General features: G+C 41.0%; 2 protein-coding genes across 3 annotated transcripts in view; one reads left to right on the top strand and one right to left on the bottom strand.

The window, feature by feature from the left end:
• The window catches only part of ccdc150 (coiled-coil domain containing 150), a 28755-nt gene extending 20163 nt beyond the window's left edge, over positions 1 to 8592 (top strand). Inside the window, exon 19 of the mRNA XM_050067000.1 lies at positions 8458 to 8592. Within this exon, the coding sequence (XP_049922957.1) occupies positions 8458 to 8592 (135 nt within the window). The remainder of the gene's footprint in view (positions 1 to 8457) is intronic.
• A 1503-nt stretch (positions 8593 to 10095) lies between these two features.
• The window catches only part of LOC126404027 (endothelin-converting enzyme-like 1), a 77471-nt gene continuing 62033 nt past the window's right edge, over positions 10096 to 25533 (bottom strand). The window contains exons 12-18 of one of the 2 annotated variants that reach the window (XM_050066980.1): positions 23464 to 23515; positions 17645 to 17712; positions 16936 to 17084; positions 13866 to 13931; positions 13133 to 13228; positions 10475 to 10551; positions 10096 to 10229 (exon numbers count right to left, since the gene is read on the bottom strand). In XM_050066980.1, the coding sequence (XP_049922937.1) occupies positions 10130 to 10229; positions 10475 to 10551; positions 13133 to 13228; positions 13866 to 13931; positions 16936 to 17084; positions 17645 to 17712; positions 23464 to 23515 (608 nt within the window). In that variant the 3' untranslated portion in view covers positions 10096 to 10129. The remainder of the gene's footprint in view (positions 10230 to 10474; positions 10552 to 13132; positions 13229 to 13865; positions 13932 to 16935; positions 17085 to 17644; positions 17713 to 23463; positions 23516 to 25533) is intronic. The other variant, XM_050066989.1, reaches the window with a different exon arrangement.

Below are 25533 nucleotides of genomic sequence, written 5' to 3'. Positions count from 1 at the left end.
TTGGCCTCCCATGGGCATTTTCCACATAGTTTTAACAATTCATGCCATAAATGGTAATCTTCCTGTACAACAAAATATGACATGCTAACACAAGCTAGTACCAACCACTAATATCACAATATCCATCCATCAATCAATCAGTCTGCAACTTGTTGCCACAGAGCTAATTAGTTAGTTAGCTCATTAATCTAATTAATCCATTTATTCATCTTTCATCCTCCTGATCTAACTCTGAGGGAGGTGTGTATGTGTAGATCTGCTAGCCTCTGAACCCGCCAACTTGTAACACAGGGTGGCTGCAGGTCCTTAAAAAGTCTTTAAATGTCTTAAAAACACATTCACTGATAAAAGGCATTAAAGTATTAAATTGTCTTAAATTCAAATTGAATGGGTCTTAAATTGTTTTCGTCACATCACCGATATTATATTTGGTGTTGGTGCTATAGGAAACATAATTTTAACAGGAGGGAAACACTTCGACGGGTACCAGACTTCGACAACAACTGTATGTGTGCAATGCGTTTACTTGGAAAGAGTATATTTTCGCTTTTGATGTGTATTTCCATCGCAAGTTGGTATTTAAAACGTCTTAAATGTAACTTGTTGACACTTGTACACACCAGTCTAATCAAATGCGAAGGATTTGATTTTAATTCCTCTTGTAACTGTGCACTGATCAAATATTCTATTTCACTGGGGAATACATCACAGTACAGAAGTTAAATACGCTTTAATTCTCATTTTACTAGGACTTAATGTATTTTGCAAGAAAACACTGTGACCATAGCATGGAGCCACCAGCAGGAGTGTCAGAGAGTCTGCGATGAGCATCAACGTCAGTGCGAGGTGTCTTTGTGTTTCTGACAAGTGTTCGCTCTTAATGGTCTGGTGGCAACTGTCCCCAACTGTCTTTGTGCCCACGTCCTCATCAGAAGAGTCCACAGAGTCCTGCCTGGGTTAGTCCTGCCTGGGTCAGCGTGAGTTGGCGCCGCCACAACTGCACTGGCTACTTTGGTGCCCTGTGGTGGCATGAGGGGTGAAAGTAATACTGCATTCTTTTGGTAAAGGGCGGCCCTGGTCTTCTGTGGCCAGTCCCTCGGGGTATAAGGGGTGGCTGCAGAGGAGGCAGAGGTGAGGCATTGGAGGATCCAGATCTCAAGGTGGGAACATGCTGAAGCTGAGCCCTTCCACTGGAGTGATCTGAAGGCTGCCCTCTGAACTGCCTGTGGCCAAGAAGGAGTCGGCACACAGAGGAAGGAGGTGCTGAAAGAAAGTAAAAGGAAGCAAGTGGTCTTTAGAAAGCAAAAGATTATTCATGGTTTGCACCAACTGGAAATTCTGACTAATATCAGGATTAATAATAGCTAAACTTTCTTAACAATGATAAACCAGGTTTGAAGTTAATCCCATCTCTGTTGCAGGATTTAAATTAAATTCAATAAATTCAGTTAAATAAAAATAAAGTATGCTTTATATTGCCAATAAGATTGATCAAGGTGTAAGTTACTCGCCTTGAAGCCGGAGTAGACAGTGGGCAAATCCCATAATAAACTCTGAGCATACTTTGATTCAAGTGGACTGAAAAAAAATAGACTTCTGAACCTCTTTGTGGCTGTTTTTAGGCTTTACAGACTCCAGCCTGTGATGCACATGCACGTCACTTCAGGGAAAGCCTGATTCAATAACAGAGAATCCTGCAGATAAAGTTGCTGTTCTGGCATTGACAACAACTGCCTGCACTGCACAGCAACTCAAAAAAGGAAGATGGACTGATCAAAAATACATGGGACACGAGCGCAACGTCAGCCGTGTCTATTGTCCAAGATTCCTTTGAGTGTTTCTTATAACCTATAAAGCTATAAAGGATTTTTAAAAATATATACTGAATATGGGGAAATTCTGAATATGTTATGAGGTAATTTGAGCTGACTCTCCTTTTAATTTTCTCCAGAACTGTTCAGTAAAATCTCATGAAACTTGGAGTTAACTCTGGCGTTAACCACCATCACTGTAAATTTGACACTATAATGTCTCCTAACATTTTCACTGTCCATTTACATTACTGACTAAAGTAATCAGATCTGTGGCTAAATAAATATGTTTCAACCTTATTCAATTAACTCACCTCTTTCTCAACTTAAAATCCACCGAAGTCGCATCACATTAAGGCCAGTTTTGGACGAAGTGCCACCAGCGCCTCCTGATATACCTTGTCAATCTTCCCCGGATCGGTAGCAGCCTTCCAACTGCATCTTTGGGTGGTGCCAGAGAAGATGAGCTTCATGTCTGAATGCTGCAGGTGAAGGTGGTGCAGGTCCTCCTAAATTGCTGTGATAAGGCTGACACTTGAGACATCTCCCAGGTCATTCCTGTCACAGTGGATGAGGAGGACATCTGGCTCGTACGGACAGAATGAGGAAGGGGAAAAGGCTCTTCCTCCTCAGACCACCCCAGCCGGACCAGTAGAGATCATCTACACAAGGGTTGCTCCCCATGGTCTCTGTAGCTCTCTCAGTCCCACGCTAGATGTAGCTGTCTCCAGTGATCCAGACAGTGGCTGGGAAAAAAACAACAACATTGCCATAGTGAAGAATAAATCATATTGTGGGCTATTGGGAAAAATAAAAGAAACAACCTGTAGAAGATGAGCTCCACACGGTTATCTATTCCCTGTGCTTTCATGTAAAAAGAAAAATAAAGTCTGCTGTATTGTTTCACATTAAACAGCAAAATGAAAATAACTATTACTCACTTATGTGGCTTTGTGTGGGTGCACATAAAATAATTCAGCACTCAGTTTTTTGAAAGAGAAAGAAAGAATCATTCCAAGAGATGTTTTTGACGACTGTCATCAACACTGAAATGAACAGGACCTGTAGAAACAGCCTACAAACACTGACCTTAACCAGAGAACGTTAATATTAAGGGTATGCCATGTCATGTCATTCATGATAACACTGGTATAATATTAAATCTCATAAAAAATTCTTATCGTGATACTTGCGATATTTTCACTTGCTGACCCATCGATGTCATACTGTTACCCACGGCAACAACAAGCATGGCTGAAAGTGAAATTATTACTGACTCCACAGTGGTTCCAAAAAGAGAAGCAGCTTCAGTAGTGTGGAATAAACTGTGGCGTCCTGAATGTTTTATGAACAGCCCCGGACTTCTCAGACTCTTTTAGTGACTTACCGCTCAGAGGAAACTCATTCAGCGTCTCTCCCTCTCCTCTCTCGCCGTGCGCACGTAGGAGTCAGTGTTGTCAAGTCATTTTGTCATAAACCTTTGGTAATGTAAACCCACATGACGCTCGCCACTCGACAAAAAACTACATATATGTGAATGTGCCTGTCACAGATTACAGCTAGGGCTGAAATGATTCCTCGAGAAACTCAAAAAATTCAATTACATAAAAGCCTAGAGGCAAATTATTTGTTTCGAGGCTTTGTTAAATCCAGTACAACTATATAGCGCACTGCGTTTCACATGGATGGTTGTTTCTGTTGCACAAGCGCTTATGTTACTTTTGCTGTTGATAGCCTACACAGACATAACATGGATGTAGCGCTGTTTGCAAAACGATGGAGGAAGCGCGACGTCAAGAGCGAGAGACAAAAAGAGACAGGCCACAGAAAACGACAGAAAGTGTAGAGTGTGGGGTCATTACAAGTTAAAACGAAAACAGCTCAGTGTGTGCTGCAGAGTTAACATGCCACAACAGCATGTCCTCAATGCTACAACATCTACGTAGAAAATATCAACTGTATGCATCAAGTTCGCCGAACGAACCTGACACAACACAGTAGCACCAACATCACATTTAATTGCATTTAACTTTAATCAGTGATTGCCAGCTGAGATTCATAATGCATGTAAAGAATGTACGTGTATTATGGCTTTATAATGGCTGATCAATAACAGAAATCAATGTGATGGCTAACGTTACCTGGCGATGTATCATAAGTATTAGCCAAGTTTTGCCATAGAAAACAGCAACACAGGGAAAATAGAATGCTGTAGTCAATTTGTGTAAGCCTTGGCTTCATTCATTTTATTATGTGCATCATTTTATCTGTCACTACTGTTGAAGCTCACACTGCAGACAAATGTTTTTGCAATTAGAGCAATAAAAATGTTGAACTTTCAAAAAAGGAAACACATTTGTTGCTCATTTCAGAGAATTATTATTTTCTCTCCAATATATTACTCTTGTCCTTAAATAAAGCTAAAGTAATTTCATGAAAACACGCAGTATGTCCTATTCAATTACTCGATTGATCGCCAGAATATTCGATTACTAAAAGAAAAGATACCTGCAGTCCTAGTTACAGCGTGATGATTAGAGGAGAAATGGCAGAGCATAAAGGTCCAGGTGGGAAGAGGAGAAATGGCAGAGCATAAAGGTCCAGGTGGGAAAAAAAACAACTCAATCATTTAGGATTTTATTAAAAGAAGGAAATCACCTGTTGATTTATATATATAGATCCCAGGGGACATTTTTTGTATTTGGGAGCTGTTTAAATGTGTAATTTGTGGTAGATTTTATTTAGTTGAACTATTAATATTGTAACAGAATCTGAATCTCACTCTGAGTTACTGTTGTTGTTCACAAACTTAAGTAATGTGAGATCATTTTAGTTTTTACTGAATATTTGAAGCAAACTGTAAAACTAGATCACTTATTTTGTTGCACTTCTGTGTTTTCAAATTAACAATACATTTTTCTCAGTAAATTGTCATATGGTCAAGAATATTGTTATTTCAAAAACACCCTGAAATATTGTGATATTATTTTAGGTCCATATCACTCACCCCTTGTTAATACTAACATACACTCACTTAACGTTGAACTGTAACGTTACTCTATTTAGCTGAGGTAACACTACACATTAATCAGTAACAGTGTTTTGTGGTGTAAATAACTGAGCTAAAAAAGCTTAATCTCATCTGCTGGCTTTTGAAGTAACAGTACATCAAGACTCCTCGCATGTTAGCCACCGCATTATAGCAGTTATGCTAACCACACACACCAAACACTTGAACCTGAACTTACACACAGTGATGTAAGCTAACTACAGTAACGTCACAAGGTTAACGTTACTCCTCTTATATGTAATATTTGCCAAATATGGGCATGAATGCAATTAGCTAACGTCAGCTAACACACTAATAGTCATCTCTAATGTTTATCTCGGATTATGGAAGCTAACTTTTTTAGCATCTTTGCTAGCATTTAGCATGGCGAAGCTACTTCCATTATTTACCCGCCTGCGCCCTCCAACACAAATAAACAATCATTTCAGCGGCTAAATAAATATAATTCAACCTCATTTAATAAACTCACCTCTTCCCCGACTTTTAATCCACAGAAGTACTGCTGAGTTTGATACTGAAGTCCCATCACTTCCTTCACATTAAGGCCACTTCCGGGACGAAGCGCCACTGGCGCCTCCTGATTGATACACCTGATGATCCAGCTCTGAAGATCCGCGGCATTTCTTCATCCACAGCCGCCGCAGCGTCACAAGAAGCTCCTGTGGATGGCGACTTTGATTTAACATTTCTGACACTGTTGTGACGACGACTGGAGAGTTTAAAGTGTTATTTAAGAGGCAAACGGCTTCACTCAGTCGGTCCGGTCGCTCCCGGTCCGCCATCTTGTCAGAGTCATCCGAGTAGGCGGGACATGTTGCGGAAATTCGCTTCGTCATCATAGATAGCCAACCAGGAACTGAGAAATTCGCTCCCGCATCAAAGATAGCCAATCAGGAGCTGAGAATTCAGTTTCATTTCCGTTTCAATCAAACTCATACAGATAACTATTGTCATTCACACATGAAGTCATTGTGTCATACATTCACTGTCTCTTTGTCCCTACACATGATTATTTGTATTCACAGGTACTATTTATTCTTTGTTTAAAATCTAATAATATTGTCTCATACATATATTAGTCTGTTGTCTTACATACACTGTTTTCTTCATTTACATATACCACCATACTGACATACATACTATTATCCCTTGTTGTACAAGTATGTATGTAGATACCAGAGGGTTTGGTAATGTTTGTGTGATGGTATAGTGGTTTATGTGTGAGATTATGATGTAACTTGTACAACCAAGTATGATTTACATCTCAAAGGGCCTCTCATAGATTTTGAATCTTGTTGCATCACAGTTTTGTCCTTACATGTCCGTCACCTCACTGATGTGATGTGTGCCTGGTGACTCTGGTCTGTGTTTCAAAGTCATGACCACGCAGTTCTTAAACCAGGCTTTAACTCTCACCATAGCTCTGAGATGGTTTAATGAAATGGTTTAATCCTGGTTCACTTTGTTGGACTCATTTAACGCCCTGCGTTTCACAGTCAGCTCTGCTCTACTGAGCCACCTTTGTAAAACACAAGTTAAGTTGAGAGTTGTCAGTCTCCTGGAATTCTCCTGGAATCTCCCTGGAAAACAAATTAAACTGGACCTTTCCGTTGTGTAGTATGCATCAGGTGTTAGGCTAGCTTTGACAGACCAAACAGGCACAAGACGATGTGATTTGTGTGTCTTGAGCTTTCAGTACAGTGTACTGACTGTACTGCATACTGCCTACTACATTAACGATTAACTGTGCCATTACCAATAAGCTTTTTACAATGAAGTCACATGACTGATGGCTGGTCTGACCTGGCTGATGGATCATACATCTCTAAAAACATCACATAAAATTTCCAAACAGGCGTTATTTGGATAAACTGACCATATATTGGGAATCTAAATACTTAATTTCTTGCCTGAACAAATATATAAGTACAATGTATTATCATATAACCTAAATAAAGGGACATATTAGAGTGGAGTATTATCCTGCCACACCACTAGGTGGCTTATGTTACTGGCCGAGGCAGGCCATGGTATTTAAGTTCATGCCAGTAAGCACAGGTGTTGTTGGTAGTGGGAAGCAAACAGTTTTCGACTGTGCTCGGATTAAGATTTATACGGCTGCAATTATTGGAACTTTGTGTTGAAACTTATTGGAAGTTAGACAGACATTACGGACACTGGTGAGAAAATAAACGTATGATGATATACAGTATTGGAAAAGATTAGGAGTAATTTTCCGAGTACACGTCCAAACAATTAAGACAATTAGCAACCAGTAGCAGCTGAAGTTTAGGGTTGGTCACTACATAAATGATTGAATGATTGTTAAACAGCTTTTTGCCTGACTTAAAATCTCCGCTGTTGCCGGACATTGCGCAGTCTAAAGAGACACAATGTATTGTGGGGCGATTGAATATGTCCAGTAAGTTCAACTCAAACTCAAGTTGGTTCTCCTCCTCAGTGCGGTTTGTTTGGGCAGGTGTGAACACAGCAGTCACACTCAGGTGTGCACCAAAACAACCAGACCGAGGCCTTCTTGAAGAGGTGGTCTCGGTCCGGTTCCAAACGAACTCTGGTGCGGTTGGTTTGTGGTGAGAAGGTGTTCCGACAACGAACTCTGGTACGGTTGGTTTGTGGTGAGAAGGTGTTCCGACCTGGATGTGAAGCAACTGCAGCCACATGACACATTGTTTGGGTTAAACATGAGCATGTTACAGTCCTGGAGGATTATTAATGTGCACCTCCTCCTGTACTGCCTTAATATGCACATTCAGCACATCCAATGCATCAAAACATTGTTTTCTAGTTGGAGCCGCGCCTCGTTTTCAAACTGTATGGTTTGACTAAAATGAACAATGACAGCAATATAGTCCACGATGAGCAGCGCTAAAATCAACCTGCGTAGTTGTCCCTCCATTGTGACATTAGAAAGTGTCACATTTATCTTGCAAGTGTACTCTTCTTCAACGTTTGCTTTACTTCCTGGATTTTTCCCACATGGAAATTCTGACCAATCAAGAGCAGCTTTCTCACACAAGGCATTTGATCTGGTCCTCTTGTAAATGCTGCCGTGAGAACACGAACCAACTCTAGGCAATTATACAACTTTGGAACAACATGAGTCCCTGATTCAGACCAAAGGAGACGACTCTAGGTCTGAGAGCAGCATGAGTCTTGCTGAAAGATGGGTTCCTGTTTTTGGGGGTCTGGTTCTTTCATTTTATTTAGGTGACATTTAAAGAGAAAAAAGGACACTCACTGTGAGGCAGCTGCTGTGGGACACACTGTGCCATAGCTGTGTTTTAATGCAATTCATTTAAAAGCACATAAGCTGACTAACATAGAGTGCACTCTAAACCAAAAAAAAAGATATGAGCTCAAATTTTCAATACACCAAAATTGCAGTCTGAAACTGATCCCTGCAGCAGCAAAGAGGAACCTTCAGGGAGGAACTGTTTCAGCTTGGCAGATTGTAACTGGTTTAACTGGTAATCTCATTTTATGAAACACCCGTCTGGTTTGCACAGCTTGTCGATGTCGTATGTAAATATGTTTGATTCCTGCTGGGTTTTGCAGGTTTTACACAAACGCGAGGCAGAGTGGGAGAGGTGGACATCGACCATCCAACGCTGGGAGGCCAAGAGAGAGCTGGCTCACATCGCTGGAGGATCCGCGCCTGTGAGGACACAGCTGACAAAACAATCACACTGATGATAACGGACGTATCTCACACAAACACACACACCTGAGCACAGGGGGAAGCAACATGACACAGTGATCCTTTGTATTTATTCAAACATTAAACGATAACCAGCAGAGAGGAAGAGATAGCAGCCATGTGTGAAATAGCAGCTATAGAGTCGGATATGTGTGTGTGTTGTGTGTGTGTGATGTCCTCCAGCTATATCGATCTGAATTTAATGATGGTCAGAAGGGAAACATGCACTCTCATCAAAACAAACTGTACAGGCATAACATCTGATATACTCCACTGTACAAAGATTCAGATTTTTTTGTACCAACAGTTTATAGAAAAGTATTTTTTTTTTTAAATAACACTGCGTACAAATGTATGATTCTCCATCTACCATAGTTGCTCTTTCTTATGTACAGAGTGTTGGCTTGTTATTTGGCGAGTTAACTGTTAATATACTGTATAACGTGACCTCTCGTCTCCCTCTCACTTGAATCCTGGGTTGTATGAGATCACTGGGAGTTCATCAGGGAGACAGAGACGTGAATAATCCAACAGCAGAGGAGATTCTGTTTCCACGAGAAAATGTTCTCAGCTCTGGGGTCAAGCTGCTGCCCGTGCTGTGAATCCCAGCGAGGAAAAACATCTCCTTGTTCATCCAATGTTTGATAAGTACACCAGCTCCTCTGGGATCTTACTGTGGGCTGAAGGGTTGAATGTAGACAGAGACACAAAGATCCTCCATTTGGCGCTGCACTATGCTACGAATCCTGAGAAAAACACCCACCATGAGTCCACCTTCTGTTTTTTTTTTTTTCTTAAAAAAAGTTGACAAATCTTAGAAACCGTACAAACACTCACAGTTAACAAGAGACCAATGCAGGCAAACAATACGACGGGCGTGACACTGGAACAGTGACCATTGCTCTCTGCGGCCACAAGAGTGCAGCAGTGCGAGACAAATCAGACTCCAACACCTAACTGAAAGAACACCAACAGCATTTTGGCAGGCACAAGGATGCTACTGAGCTCAGTTCATTTTTAATTGGTCCTTGTCCAGTGTACATCAGGGACACAAATCACTGCTGGCTGCCAACCTTTAATCTTCTGATATGCTGAAGTTTTTCTAGCTGATGCTACAGTGAGGAGAAACGATTGGGGAACAGGTTGCTTAATTAAAAAACAAATAGCTCATGATGTTCATGGTGTATCTGCTAAAATAGAAAAATAGATGATTTGAAATTAAATTTAAACATAGAAAAATATATATAATCAAATGATATATATGTACATGAGCGATGGTCGTGTGACTCATGCTTTAGCTCGGTTAGTACAGAGAAACGACAGCTGTGTGAAAACTGAAAACGTGCACTGATGATGTTAAAAAAAGAGATGCATTTCTTCCCTGTGTCCTTCAAAGGCAAGAATACTGTCGGCTTTATGCACGCTGTATCATCCTGTGGGCTCTGATGAATGTGTGATGTAGGACAGGTTGTGTGTTTGGGGCTGTGAAGAAGTTCATCCCAGGGTCAACAGGCAGGCGGCGAGGTGAGGTCACCACACGGAGCATTTCTCCAAGGGGTTCATCGGGGAACTCTTGGGACAGTGGAACACACGGGCAAACTCATCAAACTGGGAAACACTGCCGATCACTCTGCGAGGGGGGAAACACAGGACTGTCTTATAGTGATATGGAGATCATTAAATATCTGTGCCTGCAGTGTTCAGGAATTTCTTTCACAGGAAGCATTCCAGCCATGACCTGTGTTTCCTTAATGTAGATTTGTGTATAAGGTCTTTCAGAGGTTTGTTCCACAGTTGAAATGGTAAAAACATGCTGATGACTCTCTGGATGTGTGTGTGTGTGTGTGTGTGTGTGTTTATGTGTGTGTACTGCACCTGTAGTGCTCTGGTGCATGTTTGTCCGTCAGCAGCTGCAAGTAGATGGACTGAGATCTTCTCTTCATGCACCAGTTCTGAAAAGACAACGTTAACACAACAGTGACACAACATGGATACATGTTACAGGGTTGACATGGTCATTGAAAACTTGGAAAAGTCATGGAGTTTCACAATCTCATTTTCCAGGCCTGCAAAAGTCATGGAATTAGTAAAAACCATTGAAAGTTTTGGAGAACTCATGGAGATTTTTTGTTTGTAATGACATTGTTACAGTAATCTTCAGGGATAACCTTCCACATAATGTAACATAAAGGTGAATTTATTTTCTGTAAGTTAGCCCTTGACATAACGTTGACGTAAGGCAAATTAACTCAACTTCTCTGATGCTTGATACAAATATAAAACTTGCACAGTTCTCATTTTCTATGACTTATAGCAGCCAAGCCTTCTGCTTTTAGACGTTACGTGTATGTGACGTAGAGCCCTTCCCAAACCACCCCCGAAACTCTCCCTACCCACGTTTCTGCGTTCACACGGAGGGTCTGCAACAATAGCCGCGTTTCCATTATAGTTTTGCGCAAAATAAATGCAATATTTCTAAAGTTTCGACAAAGTACAATTGCGACTTGCAGGTGTTTCCATCAAAATGTGTTTTGCATATGAGCCGTAATTCTCGTAAAATCTCGTCCAGCGAGACTCCACTTTGTTTGCGGAAGTAAGATGGACATTCCAAATCTCTTGCGAGCTGGAACAATCATCTCGGTTGCCACTGTTGCTGTTGCAGTAGTCTACAACCGAAGACGAAGAGAGCGAGTGGTATTCGTGAACGAGGAACGTGAATGAGGAATTCACAGAGGACTTGAATGTCCAGTGACGTATATTTGCGGAAAAAGTGTTTCCATTACACTTTTGCGATATACTTCTATATCGACACGTCTGAAAAACCACCTCATGAGAGCGTAAAAACTTTTCTGTAGGTGTTTACATTACCAGTTTTTTATTGTGATATTTAGGTTTTGCGCATTTCTAGGGTTAATGGAAATGCACTTAATGAGTCCCGTCCAAACCAGCTAACGAGGAATGAAAGTTTCTTATGAACCCCTCCAACAGCGAGCCTGCACTAATGCCAAATTACTATGTGCAACACTGTATTCATCATGAAGACGCCCAGTACAAATAAAGTTCCATGTGACTACCTTTACAAACGTGAACTGCTCAAACAAACTACGACATTTAAAATCGTCATACAGACGTTAATGTTGTAAAGTTTACTTTGTATTTAGAACAAAATATTCCCTTCTCTAGTTTCTAGAAAGCAGTCATGTTCATTTTATTATCAATTTATCGAGTTATTTGTTTCTTTTAATGACAAAAGGAAATAATAATAATAATAATAATAATAATAATAACTTTATTTATATAGCACCTTTAAAAACAAAAGTTTACAAAGTGCTTTGACAAACAAAGCATACATAAACATCCAGGTAAACAACAGCAGCTCATACACATAAAATATAAGTCCTAAAAATACGTGTAAAGAACATGAGTGGCATTAAGCTTTATTTTTCTCAATGGTTATAAAAAGTTACGACAGGTCCTTTTTCTGCCGCAGAGAGGGAAGTTTGTCCAAAAGCTTGCTTTTGCATTTATCCCCTACACCTTAATGAAGGGAGCTTCAATCAGCTGTGAAGGTGACTTCAAACAGAGATACACTCTGTGACGGAGTGGGTACGGTCTGATTTGGGGAAGGCCTGTAGTGTGGTGGCGTTTGTTATGGGAAGTGAAACTCTTCTGCATGTGTGTGTGGAGAAAGGTACAGTGAAGTGCATGCTTTTCCAAAATGAAAATTGTATTTATTTTTTTTTAAATTTTGTCCATGAAAATTTGTGGGAACTCTGGCTTTAGCTAAAGCATTCTTGCTCCCAGTTGTGGCAAGTTACAAAGTACTGTACTCAGGCACAACTTTGAGGTACTTGCAGTACTTGAGTATTTTAAATTGTTGGTACATAACACTTTAACTTTACTACATTTAAGACTGTACTGTGCTGTACTTTTGTTTTAAGAGCTATAGGTGTTAGATACTTTTCCAATCAGATCATGAGCTGAGAAAATGCATCGTTTCAAGATCAAGATGAAAATAAAATCATAGGCAACAGGTTCCAGTTTAAAAAATACCAACGTTTCCCTTTAGCAACATTAAATTCACATCTGAAAATGATGCTTTTACTCACTCTGGACACACATCAGACATCTCAAATGATCGTACGTACATATACATGATTTTTTCCTCTCTCTTCCCTGTGGGGAGAGTTTTACAGCTGAAAGCTAAAACACCACAAATTGCATCAAAAAGTATGTCTGGATTTTGCCCCGTTACATTAAGCCATGAATTTGAATGAAAGCAGCATTTCAATGATCGTCCTAATAGTTAGAAGGAGCAGGGGTGGTCTGGTGCTTAGAGCCACTGTACTGTCATCAGTGCTGCGGGTCTGATCCTTCTGATGGTTAATGCATCCATCAGCTAATGTTGGCGTAACTCACAACTCCTACCTGCTCTCTGTGATCAGGCGCTCCAGCTGAGAGTGGCAGCTAAAGTGATTTAACATGGAAATGTAATGAAACACAGTAGTGTGAGGCTATTGGAGGCTTCTGTACCTGTGCAAAGGCAATGAAGACCAGCTGTTCGTGTGTGTACTTGAGCCCAGGCAGCGGCCTCTCTGGTCCGTGCTCCCTCACCCACTTCTGATACGCCTGGGTGGACAGACAGAGGTGTGTGGAGCGGGTGAATAATGAAAGACAGCAGATACAAATGAAATTAGGATCCCTCGCCTCGTGTCCACAGCAGGATGTTCTCTGCAAGTTAAAGTGAGATCTGAAACCAAACGGGACATTTCTGATTTGTAGAAACCCCTGAAATAACACGGGAACACCGTTTTCTCTGCAGCCAATCTAACTGATTGACACGACGAACAGACGCGATGACTCTATCGCTGCATTTTGATGTTATGGTTTATTTAAAAGCATTCACTCATTCCCTTTGTACTTTGTTTCCGCATGCACAAAACACTCCCTGCTTCAATATAGACCACTGACACGCTCAATATGGAATTGAATTATGCAGCATCAGATACTCTGCTGTCCAGTCAAACACACACACACACACGGACAGACGGTGATACAAGCAGAGAGAGGGAAATCACGTTTATCTTTTATCTTGATTCTGGGGGGACTTCTGCTCTTTACTTTCATACAAATAAAGCAGACTGCTCTGTGAAGAATAAAGAGACAGACGGAGACAGAAAATGGACAGAGGCGGTATACACTGATGGAGCAAACTCTAATACTTAGAGTATGTGAAGCCACATAAATGGTATTGAATGTCACTTACATAGTAGGACAGCTTGAGCCCTCCCATGTCTGCGATGTTCTCCCCCAGCGTCAGACGGCCGTTCACCTACACACACACACACACACAGGAAGCTTCCTTAATGGTGACAGGTCTGAACATCTCCGCCCTGCACTTTGTGCTATTATGTACTTCAAGGGTGTCCTTTAATCTAGGACCTGGCTTGTGATTAAAGACCGATATCTGTATTTTCTCAGTGAGGTTGCTCCCTGCTGATCTTGTCTTCAATAGCCTTAAAAGAAAAGTTTTTTGGGAAATGTGCTTATTTGCTTTCTTGCCAACAGTTGAAGAGTAAGATCAATATGGCTCTCAGATATGAGAGGAGCATCAATCTTCTGAGTTTAAGTCTGGAAAAGAAAGTGAACGAGCAGATTTCCCAACATGTCAAGCTATCACGTTATATCACCTTTGACCCTTCAAAAACATGAAAATACAAATATTCATGGCGGCATATAGCACCATGAATTGTGCACATAAGGACAACGTTGTGCATAAAAGACGAAGGTAGAGGACCGTACAAGTTTTTTGTATTCTCAACAAACCTTGTTAAACCTCTTCCCTGCCTCATGTGACTGTGGAACTCCAGAGAAGGAAATGGAAACACAAGTCAAAACCGAGACAAACTAAGTGGCCGAGGAACTGTGGTATGTTGAAACGGCCACTACAGTCTGATGCATAAAAGATATTGTGCTAAAAATACTTTGGACACAAACACGCCCACACATCTTACAGCTGAGTGCAGTTTGCCCTTTTTTTTTTGCCTGACGGCATTATAAATGTTGCACAGTATGTACATGTCACCTTTGGGCCAAGAACACAGCAGCAGAGCGACGGCAGAGAGAAAACGAAAACTTTTATCAGAATTTCCAGATGGGAGCTACAGGTCCTGACTGACGAGGTGCAGACGTATTTCCGTCTCAGTTGAAATATCCACTTATGATAATGCCTGGCATAACGATGCCCTCACCTGGTCACCGCCCATGCGGCTCACCAGAAAAATGAAAGCCAACATAAAGTGCCAAAAATTGCAGTTCCTCTAATGGCCACTTGAGGCTGAAGAAGCCAGTCATCCTCCACTGACCCTGACGTTAGCCTCCACAAACCAGTAGATGACATCACAGCAGCTATGTCCATTATATTTACAGTCTATGGGCAGGATACGCCTCAAAGATTTCAGTTACCACCGACTCTGAAGACACTACTTACTCCTGTGGCTTTGTGAATTGGACTATTTTTGCTGTAAGGCTCATTTGCATATAAACGGGCTGATTTGCGCCAAATAAATACATATAACATAATTTACATATGTGCAAATAGCACAGGAGCACAGAGACACTATTTCCCTGGCAGCACAGTTAGGGTTGCATTTTATCGTTTGCAGGTGCTTTGAGAATTACACGGTTTCCTTTAATGCCAAGGAAAAGCTAAGCAATTCTTTCTCGTCCATGAGTGTTTCTGTGGCTGGTAAAGGTGGTAAAATATCACCACACCACAAAAGTCTCAGATTAATTTATTAAAATTGTACTCCAGCAATTTGGTATCGTACTTTTGTTAAAACCTTCCTGCCGGGTTAAATGTTCCTATTTTTCATACTTCACATTTGTAATGCAGGCTCTGTGTTATCTGTCTGCAGGTATCCAGATATTTTTGAAAGCTGATGTTTTCCCTCTGTTTTAGAATAAAAATTCTGTCCACTTGACCTTCATTTTACAAAATATCCCCGTCCACACCAGACACTTGCAGGCATGAGCTCTCTTCCACAGTTTTCACTGGTTGAAAAGGTAGTAAAGTGCACAGGGTACCTTCTTGCAAAACCACAACTGGAGATCTGTTTCCTGTTGATGCCTTTTTGATATACTGGTGGAGAAGCTCAGAAGATATGAGTGATGCTGCAGAAATGCAGAAGTTTTCCTTCCTCTCCTCATCAACAACCACCGTCACTGGCAGACTTTAAAACGCAGATGCTGAGATGGACCAGATCACGCTAGGTGCAGCAATACTAAGTTTAAGTGTAAAGTAATCATTAGACCAAGAGGTGCTAACAAAACGTAAACAGACCAGTAGCCCGCCATTTTTGTCATTGTTTCTGAAGCATGCCTATTACACAAAATAGATGAGATGATGTCATCGCTTCCCAAACACTCCACTTAACACGTCCACACAGATACACAGGAACCAGAGTTTTGAAAAATCTGCACCCTAAGTGTTTTAAAAGTGTTTTTGTTGATCTAAAACTGTGTGTGTGGACAAGAGTCCAAAATGTAAAGGAAAATATCCATTTTCAAAAATGTATACATGCACAAAGATGATGAGATAACCCTGATGACATCACTACAACATCATCAAGGTTATTTTCTCAGACCTGACAAAGCTCCTCTGAGGCCCCTGAAGACTTTATACAACTGCTCTTACAGGCTGAATGGTGCTCCTGAGTAAACTTAAAATTATACGTAATTACACACATGTAATTATGTTTGTCTATCTGTAACCAGAACAAAATGCTGCAAACATCTTCCACAGATACCCAGAGCAGTGATGTGAGCAGAAATAATAATAAATCAAGCTGCACCATGTTAACGGACACTGACTTGATGACATATGGTTTTCTATATAAAGATAATATCAGTCCAGAATATCAGCTGACATATATATCTATGTACTGCTATAATAAAAATGGCCATATAAGACAAGATGAGCCTTTATTGATCCCCAGCAGGGATATTCAGTCATTGCAAGGACAGAAACTGATGAGTATAGAAAGTAACAAAATAAATAAAATAAAATAAAATAAAATAAAATAAAATAAAATAAAATTAAATTAAATAAGATAAAATAAAATAAAACAAGATAAAATAAAATAAAATAAATAAGGAGTGGATGGACAAAAATAAAAATTGAATTAAAAATCAAAACTATATGAGAGCATTTGAAGACAAAATGTCCTGGTAAAGTGATTAATGTGATCAACAGCAACAGAGTCAACATCATAAAAGCTGTATGTGTATGTGCGGTATGTGTGTGTGTGTGTGTGTGTGTGTGCGTGCAGACCCACCCTCTGGTTATAAACAGTGAAGTTATCGTAGAGCTTGACGATACATTCGGCCTTCTTCTGGAACTTCCTGTAGGACTCCTCCGTCCACCACTGTTTGAGGTTGCCGTGGCGGTCGTACTGGCCCCCTAGGGACATGAACCATTGCATCACTAAGATGAAGGGCAAAAGGGCAGGGGGGGCGCAGTGTTAGCATGGAGACAACACAACCTGCAACTTTCCTTCACAGTCCAAAAAGCGGCCCAGCACGTCATCTTTGTAGCTTTTTTTATTGCTGCGGGAGTCAAAACATCAGGAGGCAAAGTGTTGTTGGGTTGACCTTGGCTGATGTCTCCAGTTCAAGAGCCAACTGAACTGCTTTTGCAGCCAAATACATTTGTAGAATGACTGTCTGCCAAAGAGGCTGGTGGAGCACAAACCAACAAAGGCAGTCACAAACAAAGTTATTCCAGTATTTGGCAGGTGGCTGGCAGAAATTTCGCAGCCTCATTATAGTCGTCCGATGCATCTTAAAGGGCAGCACTTTGACTGGAAATGAAAGTTAGAGATTGTGGGCATCTGACAAATGTCATACAATTACACAAATCATCAGGGACTCTCACTTTTTCTGTGAAATAGAATGCAACAGTGGGAGTGCCACTCAAAATGGTGAGACCGTGGGTGTATGAACATTGCTGTAATGGATTATAGGTGAAGAGATTGTAATTCTTACCCCAGTCATCATATCCATGTGTTAGCTCGTGGCCGATGATTGCTCCTATGCCCCCATAGTTCAGAGACCTGGCAGCAGGAAGGAGAAATATGGAGCATTACACAAAACTTCCCTGGTCTCCACAGGTGCTTAAAAGTCTTGAATTGCCTCCACTTATATCAAAGCTCGACCTTTGGAAAGGAACATTGAATTCATAAGTAAAGGGAAATGGACTCGCACTTGTATAGCACAGTCTTCCGACCACTCAAAGTGCTTTTACTCAACATGCTACATTCACCCATTCACACACTGGAGGCCGAGGCTGTTATACAAGGTGCCACCTGCTACTCTGTCAAACATTCACATGCACTCACACACCAGCAATCTGGGGTTCAGTATCTTGCCCGAGGATACTTCGATGGGGACTGAACTGCCGGTTGTCTGATTAGTGGTCGACCTGCGCTACCTCGTCCACAGCCACAGCAATAAAACACACCTTTGATCAATTAAATTCACTGTGGAATTGTGCCAACACATTCTCTCTCCGACCTCGTCACATATCCACGTTTGGTCATGGACTTTCCACGTCCACATATGACGTCCAAGGTACCCTGGGTGTGTTGGTTGTTGACATTCTGGGACGTCGTGTCAAATTCGGCCTGTCTGTTTTCAAAATACACTTCTGTTTTCACAGGAAATGTACAGTTTGCATACAGGCTCTTTCAAAATAAAAGCACTACATCGGTACAACACCGCAAAATGACGTTGTTTTCCTTCAACAACACATGCACACGGTTGGGTTTAGGAAAAAAGAACAGGGTTTGCCTTCACAATCTTACAGGAAGTAAACACCGGTCGGTGGTTGTTGGAGCCATCCACCACCACTCCTGCCCGCCCCTACTCAGACTTCTGCCTCCCTAACTTTTGTTGTTGTCCTGCCATGTTTCCCCCTCATGCCACAGGCATTATTCATTATTTCTTTTAATGTATAAACTGTTTTTTTTTGTTTTTTTTTAATCAGGTTGGGTTTGGACAGAAACAGTTAATGTTCATGTAGGGTCGGCCTGATCAGAGCTCGAAAGAGAAGTTTGAATTCGGGGAAAGGGTTTTACTTTATTTATACTTGTGCAGTGGTGTGTCTGTGTCACTCTGCAGTTACACCTCCAAAACACTAGTTGGTGGTTCCTGTGAAGTGCTGTAAAGTTTAGTTGATTCAAAACACACATTAAACACACATTAAACATGGCTTAATAGAGACAATTTCAAACACAAGTACACAAATCAGCTTCACTATAACTCGCAGCATTCACAGACAAACACTTGTCTTTATCTGGACACATTTTCCCCACCAATACAACATGCTAACGTTATTAGCACAAGCCTATGGCATTTTACATTGTATAAATTACCCTAGCGACGAGCATAGATTTCCTCTGCTCATATGAAGCCAGGATAAATCACACACAAGACTTAAAATGTTATTTTTGTGGAGGCTTTATTGTCTTCACAATTTATTGTTTCTTATCTGTGGAATTAAAGTAAATAAAAGCTTTGTTTCCACTGAGGGAAATGGTTTCAGCTTACAGAAACAGACAGGAGGTCTGCGTCACTGCGACGCAGATGTATAAATCCTGCTTTAGTGCAAACAGGCTAAATAAAATGTGGATTCTGATCATCCTAAATTAATTGCAGCATTACATTAGACCTCCTGGCAGAGTGCCACAGACTCCTGAGGGTCCCGAACCCCATTTTGAGAATCACTTTTTCAGAACGTACACCTTTTGACTGATATTATGAGTCTCACTACAGACAGCTTTCTCTCTCTTGTTTTTCATCCCTTTGTCCTCATCGATAATTCTGCTCAGCCAAACCAGATAAAATGCAAGTTGCACTTGGGATCTAATTTTGGATCCGTGTGTCTCAGTACTGAATGGAAAGAAGCTCAATGCCACATTTTTCTGTTCACACTGATTAGAATTAGATATCTGTTCTACATGTGTGGGGACCTACAGCTGCAGTGTGAACATAACTCTTAACTTCTCAAGGTGTGGACACAGAAACACAGCCCTCCTGTAACACGTCCCAGACTTGTGTGAGCACCCACTGGCTCACACCCTGCACGTGCCCCCTGCTTCCAGAAAGCAGCGGGTGGCTCCACCTCCCCTTGACCCTGGGCCGGGCTGGAGAGCTGTCTTTGTGCCACATGCAGATATAGAGAGCGATGAGAGGGCAGACTCGGGGCTATTCACATGGCTACGTCCGAAAATGACTTTCTGACAGCTAGTCGATACGCTGCCTCACACCGGGCCCGACTCCCCCGCTAAACTAACTGGCTGATTGAAGCTTCATTATACTCGACGTGGTGGTGGAGAGCCGTGTGTGTGTGTGTGTGTGTGTGTGTGTGTGTGTGGGAGTGTGAGAACGAGAGTTTATGGGAGGTTAGGGCTACTGCAGTAATAATTTCAAGGGGACAGGCAGGCGCACACACACACACACACACACACACACACACAGACTTTACTACATCATTAATTAATATTGATTAGCATGCATGGCAGCAGGTAGAGGAAGTAGTGGTGATCACCTCTAATGAAGACATAGAAGTGTTAGCTAATGTTGGGTACACAAACTGCTAATTGAGGGGTGTTAGTGTGTGTGTGTGTGTGTGTGTGTGTGTGGTGAGTCAGGGGAGCTGATATGAATGCAGGAGGTGCAGCTATTTGGACTGTATTGTATGTACTGGCTTAGAATAATGCTGAATACTGGCAGCAGCAGGTTTGCTCCTCGGTAAATAGCTTTGGTTAACAAAGGGTTTGTTGAGAGGGAAAATAGATGTTTACCTGCACATTCCTCAGAGCTGCACTGCACTGGTTTCTCACTGACCATTTCCCAAATTGGTGTGGGTGATTTCCCAGCATCCAGGCAGCCACTGGGTTTTAATTCATGCCAGTATTGTATGTTAATCAACTCACAATCAGCTGAAACCTACTTAGGACAGGTAATACATCACTTTATTTTTATGATAACTGTTAGATAAGAACCTATCTGATAACAATATATGATAGGAACCTATTTAAAAACTGTATTGTTGGTGTGTTCATGGACACTCCTACACCTGAGTTAGCTGCCATAGTGTTCAATGTCCATGACTGCACATTGTCTGCTTGATTTATTTATTTTTTCCATGGCATATCTGTGGAAACACTTTTAAAACAGTTGCATCACCTCATGTTAATAACATAATGTACCTAAGTGTCAATGCATTTTTGTGCTGTACTGAATGAATGAATGAATGCATTACATTCTAATGACTAAAAAGGCATGTTAAAATCATGTGTTCAAAGAAGTCTTTTAATCTGTATGCCCTGTTTTCTTTTCCTTGTATCTTTTTTTGTGTTTGTGTTGTTTTTTTGTTTGTTTTTTGTGCTTTGTTGTATCATAGGTAGGTTTGGTGGATTGGTCCAACACACACAGAACTTTCACCCAGGAGCCCGGTGTCTGCTTCCCACATGAACGTAGAACCAAATCACGTGCTTTTGTTGCACAAGGACTTAAAGATAAATGTGAGGTGTTTAACCAACGTTGTGAGTTTGTTTTGAAAAAGACTGGATGCATCTAACGAGCAGAAACTGTACAACGGAAGTGTAATTTGAAAAGACACAAGACATATAACAGGCATAAACTGGCATGCTGTCCCAGAACATTGACAACAAACGCAGAAGGATACCCAGTGTGTCATATATAGACGTGAAACGAGCAGCAACATGGGCCGAGATGGGAGGTGGGAGTGAGAATGTCAAGTGCTACGAGCTGGCACTGAATATCTGGTCAGATTTTAAATCTTCAAGGCCACATTTAATACAAAGTTTGCCGTTTTTGTTAAATTATTTATTTATCTATTATAGTGTGAAAATGTGTGTTAATATTCCCAAAATTAAGGTATGGAAGCAAATAATTCCCACAATGATTCAGATCTTAGTAGCAAACTTATTTTGAAATTTTATCACTACTGAGTACCTGATGTAATTCAAAGGTCACCAAATTTAGAGCACTGAAACATTTTACTTTGTGTTGCTGTGCTGTTTCAAAAAATATTCTTTTCGGCACAAATAATATTTATTGTTCACAAATTCAGAAAGTTCAAGTATCCATATATTCAGAACCTACGTTGAAATTACTTTCTGATTACTATGCTTTGGAAAGCAGAGCTAAATGGTAAACAAACATGGCAGCACACCGGTAAGGTAAGACAACACGTTTACATGTCGTTTTCTATATGTTCTCTGACATTTATCCTAACGATATGAGGCGGTCTTTGTGGAAAAAAAGCTTGTTTAGTGGACTAACTTTGCACTTGAAGGTTGCCCGTTCACTTACGTTTTAACAGGTCTGACGCTACTATGCGCCCCGGCTGTATCTAGGCTAACGGCTAACATGCTAACTATTATTTTTATGTCACTAGTCACTTGAAACAAATTTAGGACGATAGGAGACAGGTTGAAATAAACTGAAATTTCCCTTTAAATGTCATACTTCAGGAAAAGACTTAAGGTGTTTTTGTGCAACTGGTCCCAGATGTTCAGGAGGTTTTCACCAGAAGCTGAATTATCCACAGAGGTGTCTTCCTCCCCAAAACAAACAGACCAGGTGATTTAAACTGGTAAAAACACTGAATAATCAACAGAAATCAGTGGAACTCAGGCGCTGCTTATTGCAGTTGGGCTTCTTCCTACGGTGGCCTATGCAAAAACACAAACAGCCCTGTGTTGAGCCAGTGTTTGGTTTGTCCGTTCTGGGCTACTGTAGAAACATGGCAGTGCAACAAGGCAATCTCTGTAGAGGAGGACCTGCTCCCTATGTAAATATAAACAGCTCATTCTAAGGTAACGAAAACACAACGATTCTTATTTTCAGGTGATTATACACTAAAGAAAACATACTTATTATATGATATTATATTTCTGCATATAGATCCCCCTAAATCCTGCACACTGGACCTTTAAAGTTCAGTTCAGACACATCAGCGACACCAGGGATCAGCAGTCGAGCCTGGGTATCTGTGATATTTCACCGCAGCAAATTCAGTTGTATTTAAATTTCAAAATAAAGGATGCAGCCGTGATTACATCTCAAAATGAGGCTGATAAGATTCAAATGATCATGGCGATTACTTGCTTCCACACTGGGTACTGTTCTGCTTTCACTGTAGACACTCAGTGCTCGTATAAAAACATGTCATCCCAGAATTTTTCATAACTTTGGATTTCAGAGCTTCACGGTGGAACGATTTAAATGTTAATTCCAAAGCTTTCCCACCGTGACGAGTGTAAAGCTGTGGAAATACTTGGTGCTAGTTCGGCACAGAGTTGATAGATTTTAAAAGATACCGTACATTGTGACAAAATGCTGCACCGCCTCTCAGCAGAATGTTCATCTAAAGGAGAAATCATTTGTGTTGTGATTTTAAAGCGTGACTAATTTAATGTTGTGAATAGTTTTGTCCAATAACGCTGCGACTCTTCATCAATTTCTCATCACAGAGAGCTTCCTGAGACAAACAGAACAGACAGGGAGGATATCTACTTTCATGCACCATCAAATTACTCGATGGACTCAAATTTAGGGAGGCGACCTCTCAATGACACCTGTTCCATTAGCAGGACCTTGTTCGGTAATTGAGCTCTTGGTGGGTAGTTAAATTGGTTTAATCAGCTGTGTTGGGACTTGAGGGGAGCAGAGGCTGGCCAGACTAGCGTAGCCTGTAATGACCTTTGTTGTTGTGGCTGTGGTGATGTTGTTGCCTCCCTTTGGACGGCAGGGACAGGAGGAGGGATACTTACTGTGGGAACTCAGGGTTGTAGAGGGTGGGCTGAAGGATGCCGGCGGGAAACACTGGAGGACAGATGAAGAAACAATATGAGGGAAGTGGAAACGTCCAGATATGAATATCACACGCTCTGGTTTCATTATAAGAAGGAACAATTTAAAAGAAAAGTTTTTTTATTATTAAAGTCAGCACATTGATACGGTCTCCTTTAGAGGGAAGAGACAGGAGGAAATGAGAATCTGATGCCTTAAAGCTGAACTCGCCAGGATGATGATGTAAAATAGTTACAGCAGCTGCCTCAGAGGACGGTGACAGAAAGTCTCTCTAGTGTTTTACATACAGAGATGTCTGTTGGTATGCCACAAGTTTGGAGAAGCAGGCGGGAGGACTGTTATCGAGGCTACACAGCACACTGGCGTGAACGTGGGCAGCAGCTAAATGGTTTTTAGCCACCTAAAGAAAATCATTGGTTTAAGTGTACGCTATATCTAGAATATTTGTCCAGCTTCACCGAAATGTCAGACAGGGATTTCTGATGGGAAACTGAAGCTGTTATACCTCTCTCTTCAAAGCCAGACTCCACTGAGAAAAACAGTGATTTAACACTGCTGAACACAGGAGCTGCTGGTCTACTGTCAGTTGGTTAGCTTGTGTTATTGTGTGACTTTGGTGTTTAAAAAGGTTTAGTTTGGATCCACCAAAGTCACACAATAACACACACTAACTGATGGAGGCAGCCATAGACCAGCAGCTCCTGTGTTCAGCAGTGTTAAATCACTGTTTTTTTCAATGGAGTCTGGTGGATTTGATGAGAGATGGGAAACTGAAGATGTTAATGGCTTTCCCATTGGGAAGGTCTGTCTGCAGCTACATGAAACAGAGAAAACAAAGTGTTGTGGAGCGTCGTTCCTGTGGGCTCCAGCAACACTAAACCCCTGAGCTTGCCTGAGAAGGACTAAATGCACAAAGCTGCTATTTTTAAATATCCCATGGAGAGAGACTCTCACTGCAGCCTGTTCTGTTTTGTTCTGAAAATGTGGGCGTGCAGCCTCGTTCTGTGGACGATAAACCAGGTGCAGATCCAAACTATCCCTGTAACCTCGTCCACACCATCATACAATCTAAAGAAGACATGATCATACACAGTTTATCATCACTGAACAAATTTGAGGATTTGCTGCTTTTCTCTGTTTTATATGACTGCAAATGTAAATATCTGTATGGGTTGGACTGTTGTTTGAACAAAGTGAGCCATTTTAAATCATTGCTCTGCACTCTGGCAACATGTGATGGATATTTTAGCCACGATCGCAGTGGAATAATAATGTTGGTTGGTTCATTGTGAGTCTCGACCAATAAGTAGTGGACCAACTATGATTTTGTGCATTTTGACATTCGTGGTCCACAGAGGATGGATCCTAATGATGAAATATACTGGTACAGACAGTTTGCTTTCTCTGAGGATGAATTATGAATCCTGATAACTGGTGATCAGCTGACTTTTGCCCGGGAGATCTATCTGCAGCACTAATGCTATTCCCATCAGCCTCAGCTGTACTTTGTATTTAGTGTTCATTAGCAAATATAAGCTTTGATGTTTAAGTGTGTTGTCTTTATGTGCACGTAGGTATTCAAGACAAATCACCTCTGTGCCTGCAGCCTGACAGAGCTGCTCACATGGCTGTAGACTGTTTATTTGATTGGTCTATAAAATGTATAAAGTATGAACAATCTCCAAAATAATTACCAGTTACCTGGCAATCAAATAAACTGCAGCCATAAATGTATCATGGCTAACATGTAGGTGGCCAGGATTTAAAGAGGTTATCGTCTATGCTGTAAAAGACACAAATACTTTTAAAATTGGTGCGACAGAACCAGAGAAAAAAGAAAAAGGACACTTGTGAAAAACGGAAAACGAATTGAATCGTTATCCGTTATCCGATTTAATTTGGGAATTTAAAAAAACCCTGTGGGAAACTCCTCTCTCTACTTTTTTTTTTTTTTTTTAAAGATATTTTTTTGGGCATTTTGCCTTTAATGGACAGGACAGGTAAGTGTGAAGGGGGGAGAGAGAGAAGGG

Source organism: Epinephelus moara, chromosome 2 (assembly GCF_006386435.1).
Source record: "Epinephelus moara isolate mb chromosome 2, YSFRI_EMoa_1.0, whole genome shotgun sequence".
NCBI classification, from domain to species: Eukaryota; Metazoa; Chordata; class Actinopteri; order Perciformes; family Serranidae; genus Epinephelus; species Epinephelus moara.
The sequence above is the reverse complement of the archived record's forward strand: the minus strand, read 5'-3'. Positions and strand labels throughout refer to the sequence as shown.